Below are 17043 nucleotides of genomic sequence, written 5' to 3'. Positions count from 1 at the left end.
TCACCCCAGCGCCCGGAGCTCCCACCGGTGCCCGAAGGCCCAGAGATCACGAGGGGCCCCGAGCCGCAGCCCGTCCCGGAGCTGCCCCTCGGAACACAAAACCAGCTTTCAAGGGAAAGCCGCAGGCTCCGGCTTTTCCCACCGTGGGAATCACGAGTGCCTGCCCGCCCTCACGGCCCGGCGGCCGGGGGAGGAGGGAGCGGGGAGGGGGCCGGGGGGCGGCGGGCAGCCCCTGGCACTGCTGACGTGCTGCCGGCGACGGGTTCGGCTGGGAGCGGGAGACTGGCACTGCTGCGGCTCCAGCGGCCAGCGCCGCTCCTGCCGCCGCCGCCGCCTCCCTCCGTGCCTCCTCCGTGCTTCCCTCCCTGCCTCCTCCGTGCCTCCTCCGTGCTTCCCTCCCTGCCTCCTCCGTGCCTCCCCCGCTGGCACAGCCCCGGCTCTCTCCTCCGCGCCCCCGGCACTCGGCGAGGCGGAGGGAGGGGATGGCGGAGGTCGCTGCCCGGCTGTTCGGGGCACTGTGCCTCGCCGCCTGCCTGCTCCCGGCGCTCGGGAGGAACGCCGGAGCGCAGTGGACCCTGGAGAAGGTGGGTCGCGTTTGCCTTTCCCAGGCGCTTCTTGCCTCTCCCTTGGTGCAGGGCTCAGCGGCTGGGCGGGGGAACAGCCTCACACCTCCTGCCCTGGCCTCCAACGCGAATTCGGGCGGGGGTCACCCTCGGCGCGGTCCCGCGGGTGAGGGTGGGTGCCGTGGCTTCCTCTTAGCCCGAGCTTGGTGGCTGCAGAGGACAAATCTTCGCGCGTTTGTCTTTGTCATCTCGCACCGCCTGGGACCGGGCAGCAAGAGCGATAAGCTTTGTCAGGGACAGTTACTGAATATAAGGGGAAACCCTAACAGGACGGATCAAAATCTGAAATTATATTCCTTATAACATTCTGCTGTACTCCCAACTTCCATTGTGATTATGGTGAGTCAGAGGACGGTGGCTTGGTTTGAGAAGACAAATAGCTCTTTCAGCAGTGATGCACACGTATCTAGGAAAAACAAGTAGGCATGGTGCTGATAGCCAGTACAAAATTGTTTGGAAAAGATAATAATGCTCTAATAATTTGTAGACCCGTACTATATTGTGTCTAATTTAGAGTGGTGTGTGAACTAGTGAAAAAAGGAGTCTTGAGATAAGGTTTAATAAACAGTGGTAAGCTTTAAAACACATATTTCTCAATGTAGCAGCTCTTAGTATTCCCTTATGAAACATTAACATGGTTTTCTTCCTAAAGGATTAAACCACTTGGAACATAGGAGAGCATAAAACTGCAAATCACATTGAACTAAACTCTTCAGGAATTTCCAAACAGAAAGTATACTTCTAGGTCCCTTCCCCAAGTGTTTGTAGAAGAGCTGAAGTCAAAGTTCAGCAAAAAGCAACTGAATACCGCTAATCCAGTGCACCATTCTCTTCACCAATAGATCAGAGTCCAGGGCAAGCTGGTAAAATGAAGCTTCCCTTGCACCTTTCCACACTTCCTCTTAGTCATTCCCTTTCTCCTTGATTTTATTCACCTCCCCCATTCAAGGAGATGTTGGCTTGTTTATTTGTTAGTGAGGTACTGTGTCATTCTGTTCTACTGATTGTATCTTACAATAAATACGTTTGTGTCTAGCTCACTATATAATATATATACCTCACATATAGACTGCATATCTGTAACATAATACATCTGTAATTATGCACAATACATGTATACGTACATATACCGTATACACCTAGGAACATGTTGGACTAAATCTTTAGTCACACTGGTCAGTGAATGGTCCTGTAGCCCCAGTGCCCCTTTTCTCAGCTCCCTTGAGCCCCAGCACTTCACTGTTTAGTTGGTTCCATTCTGACCAGGCAATCTCCTTGCCAGTGCTGTCAGTAGTGTTATCCAGCCACAGAGCCATCGCATCTGAGCTCCTCTGCCGGGACACACACTAAGCAAGAACAACTTCTTTCTCATCAAATTCTTGTCCTTCAACAACTTTTGTTCTTTCTCCCTGGAGGGGCGTGTGAGCCAGAAATTTAAAGTCCTACAGGTAAGCCTGGGCTACTTGTAGAACTTGAAGTTCTGCAGTTTTATACAGCTTAGTACAACAAGCTTCGTGACAACCCTGTTATTAATATATTGTTCTGCCTCCCTGCTGTGGCAAAATAGGGATTGACCAACACTGTGAAGAATGAGTCACTTACAAATCTTATTTTGCTTCTCTTTTATTTCATAACCACTTTTGTAACTCCTCCTACTTCCCAAAATTGAAAATATCTCCATTATTAGCAGTGGAAATTGATTCCTCTCTTCTGAAGTATTTTCATGCATTTCTACTTTAATAATGTTACTTTGCAAAGTGATTCGATGACGCCAATTACCAGGCGTGCTCTTCACTTGTTCAACTGCAGGCAGATTTTCTGAACTTCCTTAATTAAATTGTCCTCCTACACTCTTCTGAAGTACATAGCCGTAGCTTTTCACTCTCCCCTTACAGCCTGCTCCTCCTAAACCGAGCAGCCCCCTGACATTTTCTCTTGTCTTTGCTTCTTCTACAGTGGTCTAAGTTCCACCATATTAAACTACTTGTATTTCAAAAGACTGTTTTACAACTTCCATGGTACAATTTCTCAACTTTCAAGAGTTCATCTTTATATCAGATGAAATACAATTTTTCTTTAACCTATGTCTAAATTTGCTAGCATTAAAAATGTTAACTGCCCATCCTAAATTTTGGTGTCCTTACAGTCTTAAAATTCAGCTTTAAACGCTGTAATAAAATTGGCACAATGAGATTCAGTGTCTTTGTGTCACCCCTCTACTTAATTTCACTGGTAGAATTAAAGGAAAGGTTCACACGGAGATAAACAGCTAGGAAACAAGAGAAGGGTAGAAGTAAATGTTTGCAGTGAAGTCTAGAAAATACTCGTGCTCATACTTGCTTGTACAAACACAAATGCAGTAGAAAATAAGTCAAAATAGTGAGGCAAACCCCCTTTTTAACAATAGTAATCATGTAGGGTGATAACAGGTAATAAGAAACCTGACTTTGGAGGTCAGTTCACATTCTGGCCAGGTAATGGGTTTTAGGTGTTATTTCAGACATGTGAAATGACACACACGAGTGGAAAAGGGGAGTGAATTATTTTTTGTTAACACATACAATGATAGGGTTAGACTACAGATATTTATGAAAATGTCAGTTTGATGCAGGAGCGGCCCAAAAGCAAGTCAGCTGTTAAACAGTTTGAAGAAAGAAAAAGAGTAAAATAAAAAATACCATTGTCCTACAGTATAAAATGCGATGTGCTCATGTTCCAGTTTCTCTCCTTTTGCTCATCTCAGAAAGGGTGCCGTAGACAAGGTGCACTGAAGGACAGCAAGTCTGATCAGTCATGTATGGCAGTTCTGATCAAAGAACAAATAAACAAAGCAGTATTTTTCATCAGGAGAAAGACAGGAGTAGGGGAAGACCCTGTGATATAAATGAGGAATGGATGATAGTTCCTGAAATAGGAATCTATAAAAACAATAATGGCACAGGAAGTTTCTGAGGAGACAATTGCTAGAGATTGGATAGGTTCAAGCCTGCTGTAAAAAGGGGCATTTGAGATGTCCTTGGGAATCCCACCCGGCATTCAGTTCCCACTCCAGGGCACTCCGGGGCTCTCGCACATCAAAGATGTGCATTTGCCAGCTACATAAGGATGTCCCAAGCACTCTGGGTCACCTGATACAGCCCCAGAGGCCTGTGCTTGGGCAACAGAAAGGAAGTCACTTGGGAGGTAAGTCACATACTGGTGGCTGTCACAGGAGACCGGCTGTCGGTCTGAGGTTAACCCATGTGTCACCAAGCTGATGAATGCTCCAGCTAGCCCCAAACGAGCCACAGCATTCTGTGCAGTCGCGCTCATTCTGCCACTGTGGGCAGAGGCCACAATGACACAGCTCACTCCCTCTGGGAGCGAGTTACCTTAGGCATTTCTTTGTAGTTCTGCATCTTATAACATAGACACAGCATAAAGCTAAATACTACTACTAGAAACAAAGCTTCTGGTGTTTGTCTCAATGGAAACCTCAGTTGAAGGTGGCGTGGTTGCAGACATGACATACAGAATTTAGGTACTAGGAAACAGAGGAGCCATTCATAGGCTGAGCTTTTACAGCTAGCTGGTAGGTAAAACTTTCTGCCATGGTTTTAATACTAGCATATTTTGCATGGAAATGAAAGATCAAAAAGCCAATCATTTCTGAGTGAAAGGGGTTTCTTTTTAATTACTTTTTGTTGGGAGTAAATCAGAGTAGCAAAATATACCGCTTTTATCGTAATTCTGAAGAAAACTATGGTTAAAAAGGTCGAGTAATAGTTACAGCGGTTTTTCTTCTCTCTACCTATTACAGTATTCTCACCAACCAAGAATTTTAGGTTCTGATGCTATTCAAAAAGTTGTGGCCAACACAGATGTTTCTGAAATGTGGGAGAATGATTTGCGCCCTATCCTGATAGAAAGATACCCGGGATCAGAAGGAAGTTACATTGTGCGACAGGTAAGACAACACTTCTGGACAACCTCTAAGAACATCTTCATTATATATTATTATTTATATTCTGGTCACAGCTTTGGCGACCCCCACCAAAGAGACAATCCCACTAAAGTGACAGTCACATTCCTTTCATTCACTGGGATGAACTCTATCGTTGTTCAGGTCTAGACCACATAGTGCCTACATGACACAGCTTGCACATTAGCTGACATTGTTTCCCAGGGTTGCATAGCATGATGAAAAATAAGTCTTTTTTTTAAAAAAAACAGGTTTTAAATTAAAAAGTTTGCTCCAGGTTTGGTACCCAAAGTACAACACAATGGTTGTCCTTTCCATCACATGAGCAGGTTTTTGGTCACTGGTTCAAACCCGAGAGCATGCATGGGATCAAATAAATGACACCCCTGCCACTTTTTCTGGAGAGGCCCTGTGCTGTGCTGTTACAGTGCTGTGGAGTCTTGCTTCAGATGGGTGTATCCACACAAAAAGGCATCACAGAGGGGCCCAAAGGGGCAGGCAGATGAAATGGTCAGCACAACAAAGTGCAGCCCTGGTCCATGAACCACAGCAGCTCCACCAGCCCAAGCGCAGCAGTGTCCTAGTGCTGGGCTAACAAGCCCAGGCTGCAGCTGGCCCCAAGGCAGTAAAGACTCCAGCACACAGTCTTTGAGCCACAAGAAATTACCACACAACTGGGTTGCTGCCCTGTCAGCACCTCTGCTCTGCACTCACAGCGTGGCCATCTTCAGGACAGTATCCATGCTGGCTCTGGATCACATTAGCCAGGCAGGAGACAGACAGTGGTATAGCTGAGTTTACTAAAGACATTCACATCATCTCACTAGCCTTCATCTACCCTTCAGGCACTGGCTCAACAGCTCTAAGCCAGTCCTAACTAAAACACATTTATTTGCCACTCTGCAATTGGTAGATTGGAAAAATGCAGCCTTTTTATGCATCGTGTGTGTGTGCACGTCTCTGTAGATTTGGTTTTGTGGTTTCTTTAGCGGTACTCTGGAAGGCAGCCAAATGAAAGAGGGAAAAGGAAGAAAAACAAAAAAACAGCTGAGCCTAAGCTAGAAAACCACAGATCACGTTCAAAATAGGATCATCCTGTTACAAGGTAACAGCATGTATTAAATTACACCCAGCACCAAAAGAAAAAAAGAAGAGTCCTCTATGGTCAATACACAATAATGGAGTTTGAAATGGTTGACACTTCTTCGTTGAGACGCAGAAAACATCGGACTCCTTTAAGGGGAAAGGCTACTGGGAACTCCATCCAGGCTTGTAGTCCCCTTGATCCTTAACAGACATCCTTTACTCTGCCTACTGATAGCTGATAGACCACACAATGTTGTAAAAGCTTTCAGAGGGTGACAACAAACAAAATGGAACAATTTGTTGTAGCACTAAAATCTATGGTGCTATTCCTACTGACTTCCCTAAGAGCAAAACAAGTCTTCAAAATCTGTTTTCCCCTCAGAGGCTTTTCCTAATGTTTACTTAAAGAGAGAGGAATCTGCCTTGAAGAAGCTCTCTAGGGACCCATAAAAATAAGTTGCTCAACAGAAACAGAGATGTCCCTCTAATATGAGTTAGCCAGAACTCTTGTTGAAGAGGTATTTTCTTCAGGCAGGAAGATAGCTAAAATTAATGATTTGCCTTATAGATTGTCTTAATTCTTATCTTTACAGGAGATACACTTACAGAATTTCATTTTTAAAACAGTGTTCTGAAATGTGTCCTTCTTTCTTTAAAGGAATCTACCTATCTGTTATGGCCTTGAAAACAATTTATGTCACTTGAGAGGCAGATTTCTCACAGAAGCTTAAAAGCCCAACCACCTCACACCAACCAACCAACCCAAACAACTTTTCCTTTTTTTCTTTTTTTTTTTTTCCTTTCTTTTTTTTTTTCTCTTATTCTGCTTTGGCATCTCTGTGGTAATTGTCTAAACAGCCACAACAAGGTCTCTGCAGCCAATTCTGACTTTTAATTTAAGGGCACATCTGAGTTAAGCTTTGAAGATTTTAACATTAAATCTGCTCTAGTTACACCTGAAAAAGACACTGGTCTTAAAATTTCATCAAGATCTTAATGTGTCGTAATAATTGGCAATAATTCAAAACACCTTCACACTCCAACGAGAAGGTTCAAAAGGAGGAAACCAAAAGCAAATGAGGCAGTCAAAGGCTCAGGTAGCAAAGCTACACAGAAGTATTACTTTTTTTGCTATAAAGTTTATCCTTTTAAACACCATGAACTTACAGAAATAAGCGTAGGAGCTACTGTGAATTAGCTAATGACAATTTGTCTGGAACATCTTTCTGAAGCAGGAAATATTAATCTGATTGATTTTTATAATTGCAGCACATCAAGCACCGTCTTCAAATATTAAAGGCTGGTTGGGAAATTGAAGAAGACACGTTTCAGAGATACACACCATATGGCTATAAAACATTCTCAAACGTTATCGGCACTCTTGACCTCTCTGCAAAACGCCATCTCGTACTTGCTTGCCACTACGACTCGAAATTCTTTGGACAACAGTGGCAGGACAGAGTGTTTGTGGGAGCAACTGATTCAGCTGTGCCTTGTGCTATGATGTTGGAGCTGGCACGTGCCCTGGATAGCAAGCTTCAGTTAATCAAGGTAGGGGTTTTTTTGTTTCATTTTCATTTGCCTTTCCAACAGCAACAGGCCTCAGGGCATTTCCACATTCTTTTCCATAGACTGCATGTTGGGTTTTCTGATTGCTGTGCTTGTAATAAATCTCCCATTGACTTCAAGAACAAACAGAGATCAGTATCTTCTTCTCTAAAGTACATTATTACATTAAAACTTCTTATAAAAAGGGTGGATATCTAAAAGTTATCTATATAAACATATACTGTCTAAAAATAACAAGTGATACATGAATAATAAATGAATTAATAATTTCCACAGATTTGGAAAGATAAAATGCTACTTTCTATCTAAAAGGCACTGAACCTGACTCAGGTTCCTATCATGTCCAGTAACATCCAGGGTCATTGAAAAGTTTTGTTGCATTCTGAATCCTGCAGAAATTTCTCAGTCGTATTCTGCTTTGGGACACAGATGAACTAATTGTTGTGCAGAAGAGTCACACTCAGGTCCCCCCATCTCACCAGGACTTCAAGTTTTTCTTTTTTTTCTTTTTTTTTCGTTTCTTTTTTTTTTTTTTCCCAACAAATTTGAATAGTTTATTTATGAAGGAAGTATAATGTTATCAGTCTGTGTCACCTATACTATGAAAATCAGTTTCAAAGGGCTGCCAACTGCTAGGCACAAAAATCTGTTGAGCCTACAAACTCGTAAAATTTGCAGGATTACAAATCTGTAGGATTATGGATTCATGAGTGCCATCTACTGGTTCACTATTCACTATTTACAGAAAAATCTTGTGTGTTTACAGAGCTTTTACAGGAAAAGGTCTCTCAAATGTGAGAGACGCTCTACAAAGTGTCAGGAGTACACTCAGCTCAGGTATTAGGATTACTTGTAGACAGTAATTTCCAGAAACTGATTTAGTGTCTTATGGTATGCAAATATTTAAGAATGAGAGGATTAAGAATATGCCAGTATTTTTAATCACAAAACAAAACACTCCTGTATGCTTTCATTCAGAACCTTCATTTATAATAAATTTGTGTGGTGATTATTTATGAAACAAACCTGCACACTGACTTTAAAGACTGCATTTTTTTGCTATGAATACACTATTTTATAATGAAAATTGGGTTTTATCATTTAAGATGACAGCATTTGACGAAAAGGCAACTAATTACTTTGCACAGGCCACCACTTGTACAGTCTGTTAACAAAATATACTTTGGGATCCATCTGCTCAATACATTAGCTGTGATGGTTTTGCTCTGCTTGTGGCAGCACAACATACTTTGCTGTTTCCAGCCACATCTATTTATACTTTGAATTGAAGCTGTGATTTTTATCTTGATGCTTCTCCATTTATATAGAGTGAGTTTAAAATTAATGGGCAGAGACATCTCTCTACATTATTTCAATGTGTTAAGGAGTAATAGCAATAATAACACAAGTACTTCTTTATAAAACTCAGATAGCACTGATACAGTTTCCTGCAGAATGTAATGCAAAATGACTGCTGCACATAGAGCTCTGTCATGTGCAAAGAACAAAGGGCAGCAAACCATTGCCATTAGAGAAATCAATATACCACTGTGAGCACAATCAATACCGTCTCGCCTGTGTGAGCGACATTTCGTAGAAGCTTTTCACTACTGCTTATATTGCATCAGCTCCAGCCATTTGGGAGTTGTAGCCCATCCAGGACATGACTGCTGCCAGTGACCCCACCTTTTTAACCACATCATACAATTTTACTTGAAGTAGTGTTAATTCATTGAGGGGTTAAAATATTTATAGCAACTGTCAAGACCACAGTTCCCAAAACTGTTCATTTAGTGGAACCAGACTGCGATTCACTGTGCTCTGGATTATTAGGAAATTCTGACAGCTCAAACAAGGTTTCAGATAGTAGACTCTCTCTACATTGGGAAGAAATTTCATACAAATGTCTTCTCTGTGACATTAAATGCATTTATCATATATATTCTCAGGTTTTAGTGGTGTTAAATTTTTGGTTGTTGAAAGGGAATAATGTATCTGACATACCCCCTCTCTTTGCTTTGGTTTAGCGTAAAGTTGCCTCAGTGCTTGCAAATTCCCCTGAATGAAAAGAAGGGTCTCAAAGAACCATCAGCTTGTCAAATAATAATCCACCTCCACTTATGCACAGCTGTAGCAATTACATTAATCCTTGTGATGCAAATAATATTAGCACTCCCATCAGGTGTTACTGACACATCTCCTTATTTGAAATAATGTTGCTGGTTTTGCAGGTTTAAACACTCAGCTCATGTCTTACAAAGTCAGAAATAAAACTTTTATCCAGAACCAAAATTATATGAGACTGGAGAATGTGCCACTGTGTTAGATAAATAACAATTACCTTGACTGATCACTACCACTATTACACCGTAGTAACAGTAAAGGAAGGTTTGCATAGGGAACCTTGAAAATACACCCTTGTTTGTGTTACTTATATGACTACAGTATTTGCCCTTTATTTAATGTTCTGGCCAGAATCAGTTATTTTAACTTCCTCCAACAGGCGAGCTCAGCATCAAGACCAGACCTTTCACTTCAGCTCATTTTTTTTGATGGTGAAGAAGCCTTTGTTCGGTGGTCCCCTTCCGATTCCCTCTATGGATCTAAACACTTAGCTCAAAAAATGGTATCGACTCCACACCCACCTGGTTCAACAACCACAAACCAGCTGCAGGGCATAGTAAGTGGCTTTCACCTCCTTAATGAACAATAGTTAATGGCATTTTAAAAAGTATTTAATTAGTAGGTTACTGGCCAAATTCCCAAGAAACCAGAACCCCACTATAGTTAAAGGAAGAAGCAGGCTTCTGAAAACATTATGAAACATGACTGAGAATTGGCAAGAGCTTTTCAGGTGATTAGACCTGCTGCATGCAATTACGAGGAGTTGTCCTAGAAATATCAAAATACACAATTTATTAGAATATAAACTAGGATACCCACCTTCTTCAGGAAAAGATAATTCAAAGTGATAAGGAAAGAGCACAAACAGTATTGCCCTATGAACAAATTCCCCCTAGCTCAGTACTAAGCTACAGCAACCTGTTTTCTTTTGATTCCTCCTAACATTCTGGTTGTCTGTTCCCTTCTACTTTCCCTGTGTACTGCTGAGGCACTTCTGTCACTGCTTCTTGTGACTCATAAAAAGTCTTTCCCTTGACAGACTTCGTTGTTCTCAAGGGAAGAAGCAACTTCCTCTTCTTTCTCCCCACCTACCGTCATTTTTCTTTTAAAGGGATATAACGCACAAATTGCACACTAAGCTATGCAGCCAGCTGCAGCCTGGGAAACAGAGGAATAACCCGTCTTTTCCCTCTTTGGAAAGACAGCAAAACGTATCAGATCAGAATCAGGTTCTGCTATTGAACTCTTCTCAGGCACCACGGTAGAAAAGCCAGATCTTTGGCCAGGGCTAGCAAAGACCTGCTCATGACCTATACAGGAAACCAAGAGATTCATTGCTGCTGCTGATGTTGTAGGAGAGTGTTCTGTACTAAACATTCTTCCTTCTCTAGGACCTGTTTGTACTACTGGATTTAATTGGTGCACCAAACCCAGTCTTTCCCAATTATTTTCCAAAAACTCTTCGATGGTTTCAGAGGCTTCAAGCAATTGGTAAGCAGAAGGATAAGGGCTTTGAATGAATTTCGAAACCTAGTGAGTTTCTGAATGTATTAAGCCCTGTAAATCAGGTTTTTAGATGAATTTTCTGGTTTACAGTAATAATCTTTGATAATGTAAATGTGAAATCGTAAAGCTATATGAAGATTTTGAAACTTCGTTAATAAAACAACTGAAGGAAGACTCTCAGACATTTGGAAGCAACAAAGCAGATTCTGTTACTCATTGTCACTCTGCGACACTTGGCAACTGCTTCACTTCTGTGTTTTAGTTCTCACTTCTGTAAAATTACGGTAATAGCACCAATCCTGAGGTCTTCCAAGTATTAAACAGATGCAAAAGGCAGTCACCACTGCCTTTTTCTTCTCTGATAGAAAAAGCCTCCACATGAGAGGAAAAACAATTCAAATGTGCTAACACGCTTCATTGTCCAAAAACTGTAATAATCACTTTCACTGTGCATTACAGAGCAAAAGCTACACAATATGAATCTGCTGAAGAATCACCCTGTTGAAAGTCAGTATTTCCACAGTACTTTGCATCGAGGCATGGTTGAAGATGATCACGTTCCATTTTTATTACGAGGTACCAGAAATTCTTATATTTTGAAGTACATGTTCAGTAAGAAATGCATCATTTAGTAAATGAGCAAGTACATATGCTCCTTCTTTTCAGCTTATTTGCCTCAACTTGAGGCTTCTGAATCCAACTTTAAAGCTTTGACATAACACCTAAAGAAAAAAAAAAACAGATTCCTTAGTGGTATGCATCTGAAAAATCAGAGAAAAAGCAGTAAAACAGGAAAGAGGCTGAGAAAAAAAAAATGCTCCTCCCCAAAAGCAATCAGGAAGCAGAAGACTGATTTAATTCCTCTTTTACCTAAAAGTTGCAGTACATGTAGGTGGCTTGATATATATATATACACACACACATACACACATATGTATGCAGTGATACAGTCCTTTCAAGTCAAAAAACTGTCTCTATTTTACAGAGTAAAAACTAAACACCCTATTTTACAATTTATGTAGAGAACTAAAGGAACACTTCAAAAATGTTCATTCTTAGCATTTTCACAAAAACATGGTAATCAGTTTTCAGTTTAAGGAGCTGCAGTGATTTCTCTGTCCTTCTGTAGCTCTTAAATACACAATGCAAAGAAATCTCAAAAAAAAAAAAGAGGGAAAAGTATTCAAAGGAAAGGAAGATGGCAGCTTTACACTCTTTAATGATGGGATGCAGTCACAAGCATCAAAACGAGAAGGTAAAAGAAGCTGCAGTGACACACCCTATAAAGCAAGATTATTGAGTAGTTGCCTGACTGTTGCTAAATGGTGAAGTATCAGTTGGCTTAACAGAACTTCTCCAATTATTTCTTCTCCAAATTTCATTTACCTTTTCACAGGGGTTCCAGTCCTTCATCTGATTCCATCCCCTTTTCCTGCAGTATGGCATACCATGGAGGACACAGAAGAAAACCTTGACAAAGACACTATCGACAATCTCAACAAAATCCTGCAAGTGTTTGTACTGGAATATCTCAACCTGTGACAGAAAAACATCAACAAATTGTACTCCATTCACACTACTGTTTGCCCACCTTCACACTTGGTATTCAATTGCATTGGAGAGTATCAAGGTGAAGAAAATATGATAGTTCTTGCTAGACTGATTATTGATTGAGCTGTTCCTGGCCCATTGGTCCATTAGCCAAATAAGATAGTTCAGCCTGGAAAGAATTTATCTTTCCATGTTATATCTCTGAATAAAAAAACACTCCAGAATTTTTCCAGATTGTTATCATTGGTTTTTGTAATGTATTATGATCCCAGGAGGGAATGCCCCATGTCTTAATTGAATGATACCGTTTTTACAAGCTGTGACCAACTTTTGCACTGTTCAGCTATAGAAATTTACGCCATGTTATGAAAAGAGGCAAAAATTCACACCGTTGCTGACTCCTGCTTTGGGCTGAACTAAACCACCTCATGCTGATATGAGTTGCTAGAACTCCTGACACACAGATGTGATTTTTAATCCTTTCTAGTCCCTCTCCTCCTTCCCCTACAAGTGTGACTGCAGGGGTTTTTCTCTGCAGACAGCTGACCACCAGAAAACAGAGCAATAAACCAAATTCAGTTTTGCCCCTATAATTTGTTGGATACTTTTTGATGGAGAAGAGGGGGGGTGATGCTAATAGGAAGGTATGTGGGGTTTTCGCTGTGCTCTGACTGCAACACAAGAGATACAAACAAAAGATCAGGTGGTGTGTGGGAGCAATGACCCAGTACACACCATTCAGTCACGTGAGAATTGTTCGCAATTTGACCCAAAAACCCTCCAAAACACCACCCACCTGCTGTTTGTAATACAGACTATGACAAAGAATCATATGAAGAAAGTGATCACTTTAGAAACTACAGTTCATCTAAATAAAATTTTAAAGGCAAAGTGCTATCAAAAAAAATGTTATTAAAAGCAAGAGAACAGTTTAGGCATCAAAAATATATCGATTTAACAACCCTGTGCTTTTTACATTCTTTACTGGAATTATTCAATAGGTTTAGTGTAATGCTGGCAAAAAGAAAGCCTGGAATGAGATCAATGAAAGCCACAAGAACAATATTCAAAAGCTGACAGAATTATGGTTTCTACTGCTGAGAAAAGGATGAGAGCATTTTAAGAAAAAAATAAAAATATCAAGCTGAGAGAAGATGAACTGAGAGAAAAAAAAAGTATTTTACTGCTCCAACTTCTTCCCTACAAAGTTCTACCCTGAGCAAAGAGGTTTAAAAAGGAGGTAAGCAATGGAGTTGTAGGCATGTCAGATTTGGCCTGTATTTTACCATTTTCCTAAAGCAAACATTTTGGAGCCTAAGACAATGCTTACATCCATATTATAAAGTTGTTACAGAAATAGGTATTTACAGCAATGAAAATTTGTAAAATTTCACTATTACAGGATAGCCTGAAAAATTAATTTGATTTTGGTAGTTCAAGATGAAACAAAAGCATTTTCTGTTTTCCTGTCATTTCAACATTGGTGAGAAACATTTGTCTTACCTGCAACTTCTGAAACAGAATACCATGAAAATTCTAAAAAATTAGACAGATGTCTTTATTTTCAGGTATTACTGTACATCAGAGTAAATACAATCAAAGCTTCTTGAACTCTTTGCAATCATGTTCTTCCCTACTTCAGCCCATGAGAAAATAGTCAAAAAAACTACATTAAATCTTCTGAAGTTTGAATATTTTGAGCAGTATAAGGCACCTTCCGCACCCTCCTAAGTGGCAAAGAAAGGTAACAGAATGGCTAAATATAGAAATATTAAACATGAATTTGTGTGGCTCATTTGTTTTGGTGAACTCTTGCAGTACTTCATATTTTGCAGGACCTCTGAAAGATGCAGTACACATTTGCACTGTGAACTGCTACTCTGCCTCTTGGAAAATTTGAAAGTTAACGTAAAAAAAAACACGCTTCATTGTGAAATGTTGCAAATGAGCGTTGTTATAACTAGGAAAAGTCTGGCTTTTTAAAATCTCTATTAAGACTTAAGTTGAAACCATAATTTAACCATGTAGTACACCAAATCATGTCAATTTTCTCACTAAATTTTCACTGCCTGGGCATGCAGCTCTCTAGTTACTCAGTCCAAGGAAATAAGATATAGGTTGCTGTAATATGATTCAATATTTTTCAAATGAAAAGGCTTACTTTTTTTTTTTCCTTCTCCCCCTGTGTTTTGTGTTTGGCAGTTTTTTTGGTACAGGAAAAAAGGGCCATCTCCTAACTGGATGGATGTCCTGTAAAAGTTTACTTAAAGAGGGAAGGATCATCATCTTAATAATTTATATGATCCATCATTCATTTAAAAAATAATTGCTGAAAGAAAAACTTATATCAACCCATGTGAATCCAAGAATCTAAGCTCTCCAAATCACAAGAAGCAGTCAGTAAGGCAGATATGGTACAAGGTGGGTTCTCATTGCTACTAAGGCCGGGGAGAAGAAGCACGTAGGACAAAGCCAAAGCTATTTCATAAAATGCCCAGAAAACAAAATATACAAGTGAAGAGACCAGGAGTGGTATCTCTTCTGCTCTCAGTTTCAACGCTGAATATGAGTAAATATTCAGATCCATTGGGTCTGGACAAGCACAGGACAGATAATCACTTCAGAATTCAGAGAGAGGCTCTGTGTTGAAAAACCTACGGCCAGACAGTTTCTCCTTCCCTGTTGGATGGTGACAGCGAGAGTTAGAAGTCAAGAGAGGACTTCAGTTAATCTAATCAGAACTGCTGCACAGGTTCTGTCCTTGAAAAGGATTTGTCACATCTCAGCCAAGGGGAAGGGAATAAAAATCAGTTTACCAGCCACAAAAGGTGGTCACTGGCTTTGTGTGCCAAAGGTGTCTGTGGTTACCACCTGGGTTAAGGGAATGCAGGATACAAACTCATGAGCCATCACTCAACATGTAAAACTGAAAAAAGCCTCCATATTATGGTAATTATTTGTCTTGTAATAGGTGCTCTGGCTCATTCTGTATCAGGACAAGACAGTTTCTCTCAAGAATCTGATGCCAAACATGGTACATGCCCCTCAAACTCTCTAAAGCTGGATGCATTTACTTAAAAGTGATGTGATCCTGTGTGATCACTGCTGGAACAACTTCAGGGCGTAGCAATGCCAAATCCTCTGGCAGACAGAACTGACAGCAAGTACCAGTCCTCTTCTCTCTAGCTGGGACAGCATTCCTGGCATTAGGAATGAAGATGATATAAATTATCAATTCTTATTCACTATGGATGAAATAAACATTTAGATTGTGACCACGTAACAGCAAAACACAGTTAGAAAAGGCAAAATGTATAAAAAACTTTCTACAGAATTATTCCAAGGACCAAATCTACATTGGTAGTAGACCCAGCAAAACAGTTCTGAAGTTTGACATACCTGCTCATTGAGACTGAAGTATCACCCAAGAGCATCAATTAAACAATATATATATAGAGAGAAAGATGACTTTAAAATCTTGTACACAAATTACCACTTTTGCCTTATCATTTATGAATTACACTGATTTTATTTTCCCCATATAAAAGGAGACAGTTTACTCTGTGCCAATTTAACAAATATTCTTAATATATTCATAACAATAAAGCAGCTAAAAAGCTGTTCTAATACCTAAAAAGAATCTTTATCATCTACACATATGATATATATTGTAAACAATCACTCAAAAAAGTATTTTTGTTAAAGTGATTATATTGCACTCAGAATTCTGGGATTCTCCCAGAATTCTCACCCTCCCTTCTCATTTTAAATCAGAGATCAGCTTCATTTTTTAATAAAATGGAGATTTAATTTTCTACTGAAAACAAGTAAGCATGCATTCAATATAATACAATGTATTGAAAATACCAGAAAAAGGGCATGTGTTTGATTATGAAACTGGAGGAAGGAACAATTCTTAACCAGGCCACACAAGAGTAGTGCATTGTAAACATTCTGCTGGCTCTAAGGTGTTGCAGATGCTGTGGAAAGTGCAGTCTAGTTCAGCACCCAAGAGGTAACAGAGAATCTGTTCAAGTGTTCTGTACTTCAGTGAATTTCCATGCAACAATGGCACATGTAACAGACTCACAGAAAGACAGGATAACGGACCAGAGGTGATTACTGAGTTAATACTGACCTCATAGAAACAGAACCAATCGTTGTAACTTCATTGTAATCTCTAAATGAAAGTTTGCCAGGTCATTACATTTTCTAACACAGCAATGAAATTTTCACTCTTGCTGCAAATGAAGTACAGAACAAGATTCCCTACTTGTAGCTTACATGGACAGCTTCCCAGTGGCAGTCTGGACACTACCCTCAGCCTAAAACATCCCCAAAAGATACATCTCCATCATGCAGAATGTCACCTTGCTTTTGCAAGAATGACTCCGTCCTCCAAGCACTGGCTCAGGAAACACAGGTCGTGGAGTGGGGCAGGAAAAAAGAAGAAAAGAGTAATACAGTGTTCTTACACAGAAAAACAAATCCTCAGCCAGTGAAGAGGCCACAGATCTCTGAAATTCAAAAGAAGGCTGTTTTCTCCACTCAAATCTACATGAGAAAGATTTCTTCATCAAAGCCATTATCTCCAGGTAACACAGTATCCTTGGAATCCCTGAG

General features: G+C 40.3%; 1 protein-coding gene across 1 annotated transcript; it reads left to right on the top strand.

Annotated features, from left to right (window-relative positions):
- Nucleotides 1-257: 257 nt before the first annotated feature.
- QPCT (glutaminyl-peptide cyclotransferase) lies at nt 258-12644 on the top strand. Its single transcript, XM_040058727.2, has 7 exons — nt 258-584; nt 4423-4569; nt 6940-7221; nt 9743-9919; nt 10755-10854; nt 11329-11445; nt 12266-12644. Exons 1-7 carry the CDS (start codon nt 483-485, stop codon nt 12409-12411), a joined length of 1071 nt encoding a protein of 356 aa, XP_039914661.1. The 5' UTR covers nt 258-482; the 3' UTR covers nt 12412-12644.
- Nucleotides 12645-17043: the final 4399 nt, after the last annotated feature.

This window comes from Hirundo rustica, chromosome 3 (assembly GCF_015227805.2).
Source record: "Hirundo rustica isolate bHirRus1 chromosome 3, bHirRus1.pri.v3, whole genome shotgun sequence".
NCBI classification, from domain to species: domain Eukaryota; kingdom Metazoa; phylum Chordata; class Aves; order Passeriformes; family Hirundinidae; genus Hirundo; species Hirundo rustica.
The sequence above is the reverse complement of the archived record's forward strand: the minus strand, read 5'-3'. Positions and strand labels throughout refer to the sequence as shown.

Bases quoted from the DNA above. Each gene is read 5' to 3' on its own strand.
- QPCT (XM_040058727.2), top strand. From the start codon at position 483: ATGGCGGAGGTCGCTGCCCGGCTGTTCGGGGCACTGTGCCTCGCCGCC. The intron at 585-4,422 runs GTGGGTCGCGTT...TACCTATTACAG, and splicing joins CGCAGTGGACCCTGGAGAAG to TATTCTCACCAACCAAGAAT. The intron at 10,855-11,328 runs GTAAGCAGAAGG...TGTGCATTACAG, and splicing joins TCAGAGGCTTCAAGCAATTG to AGCAAAAGCTACACAATATG.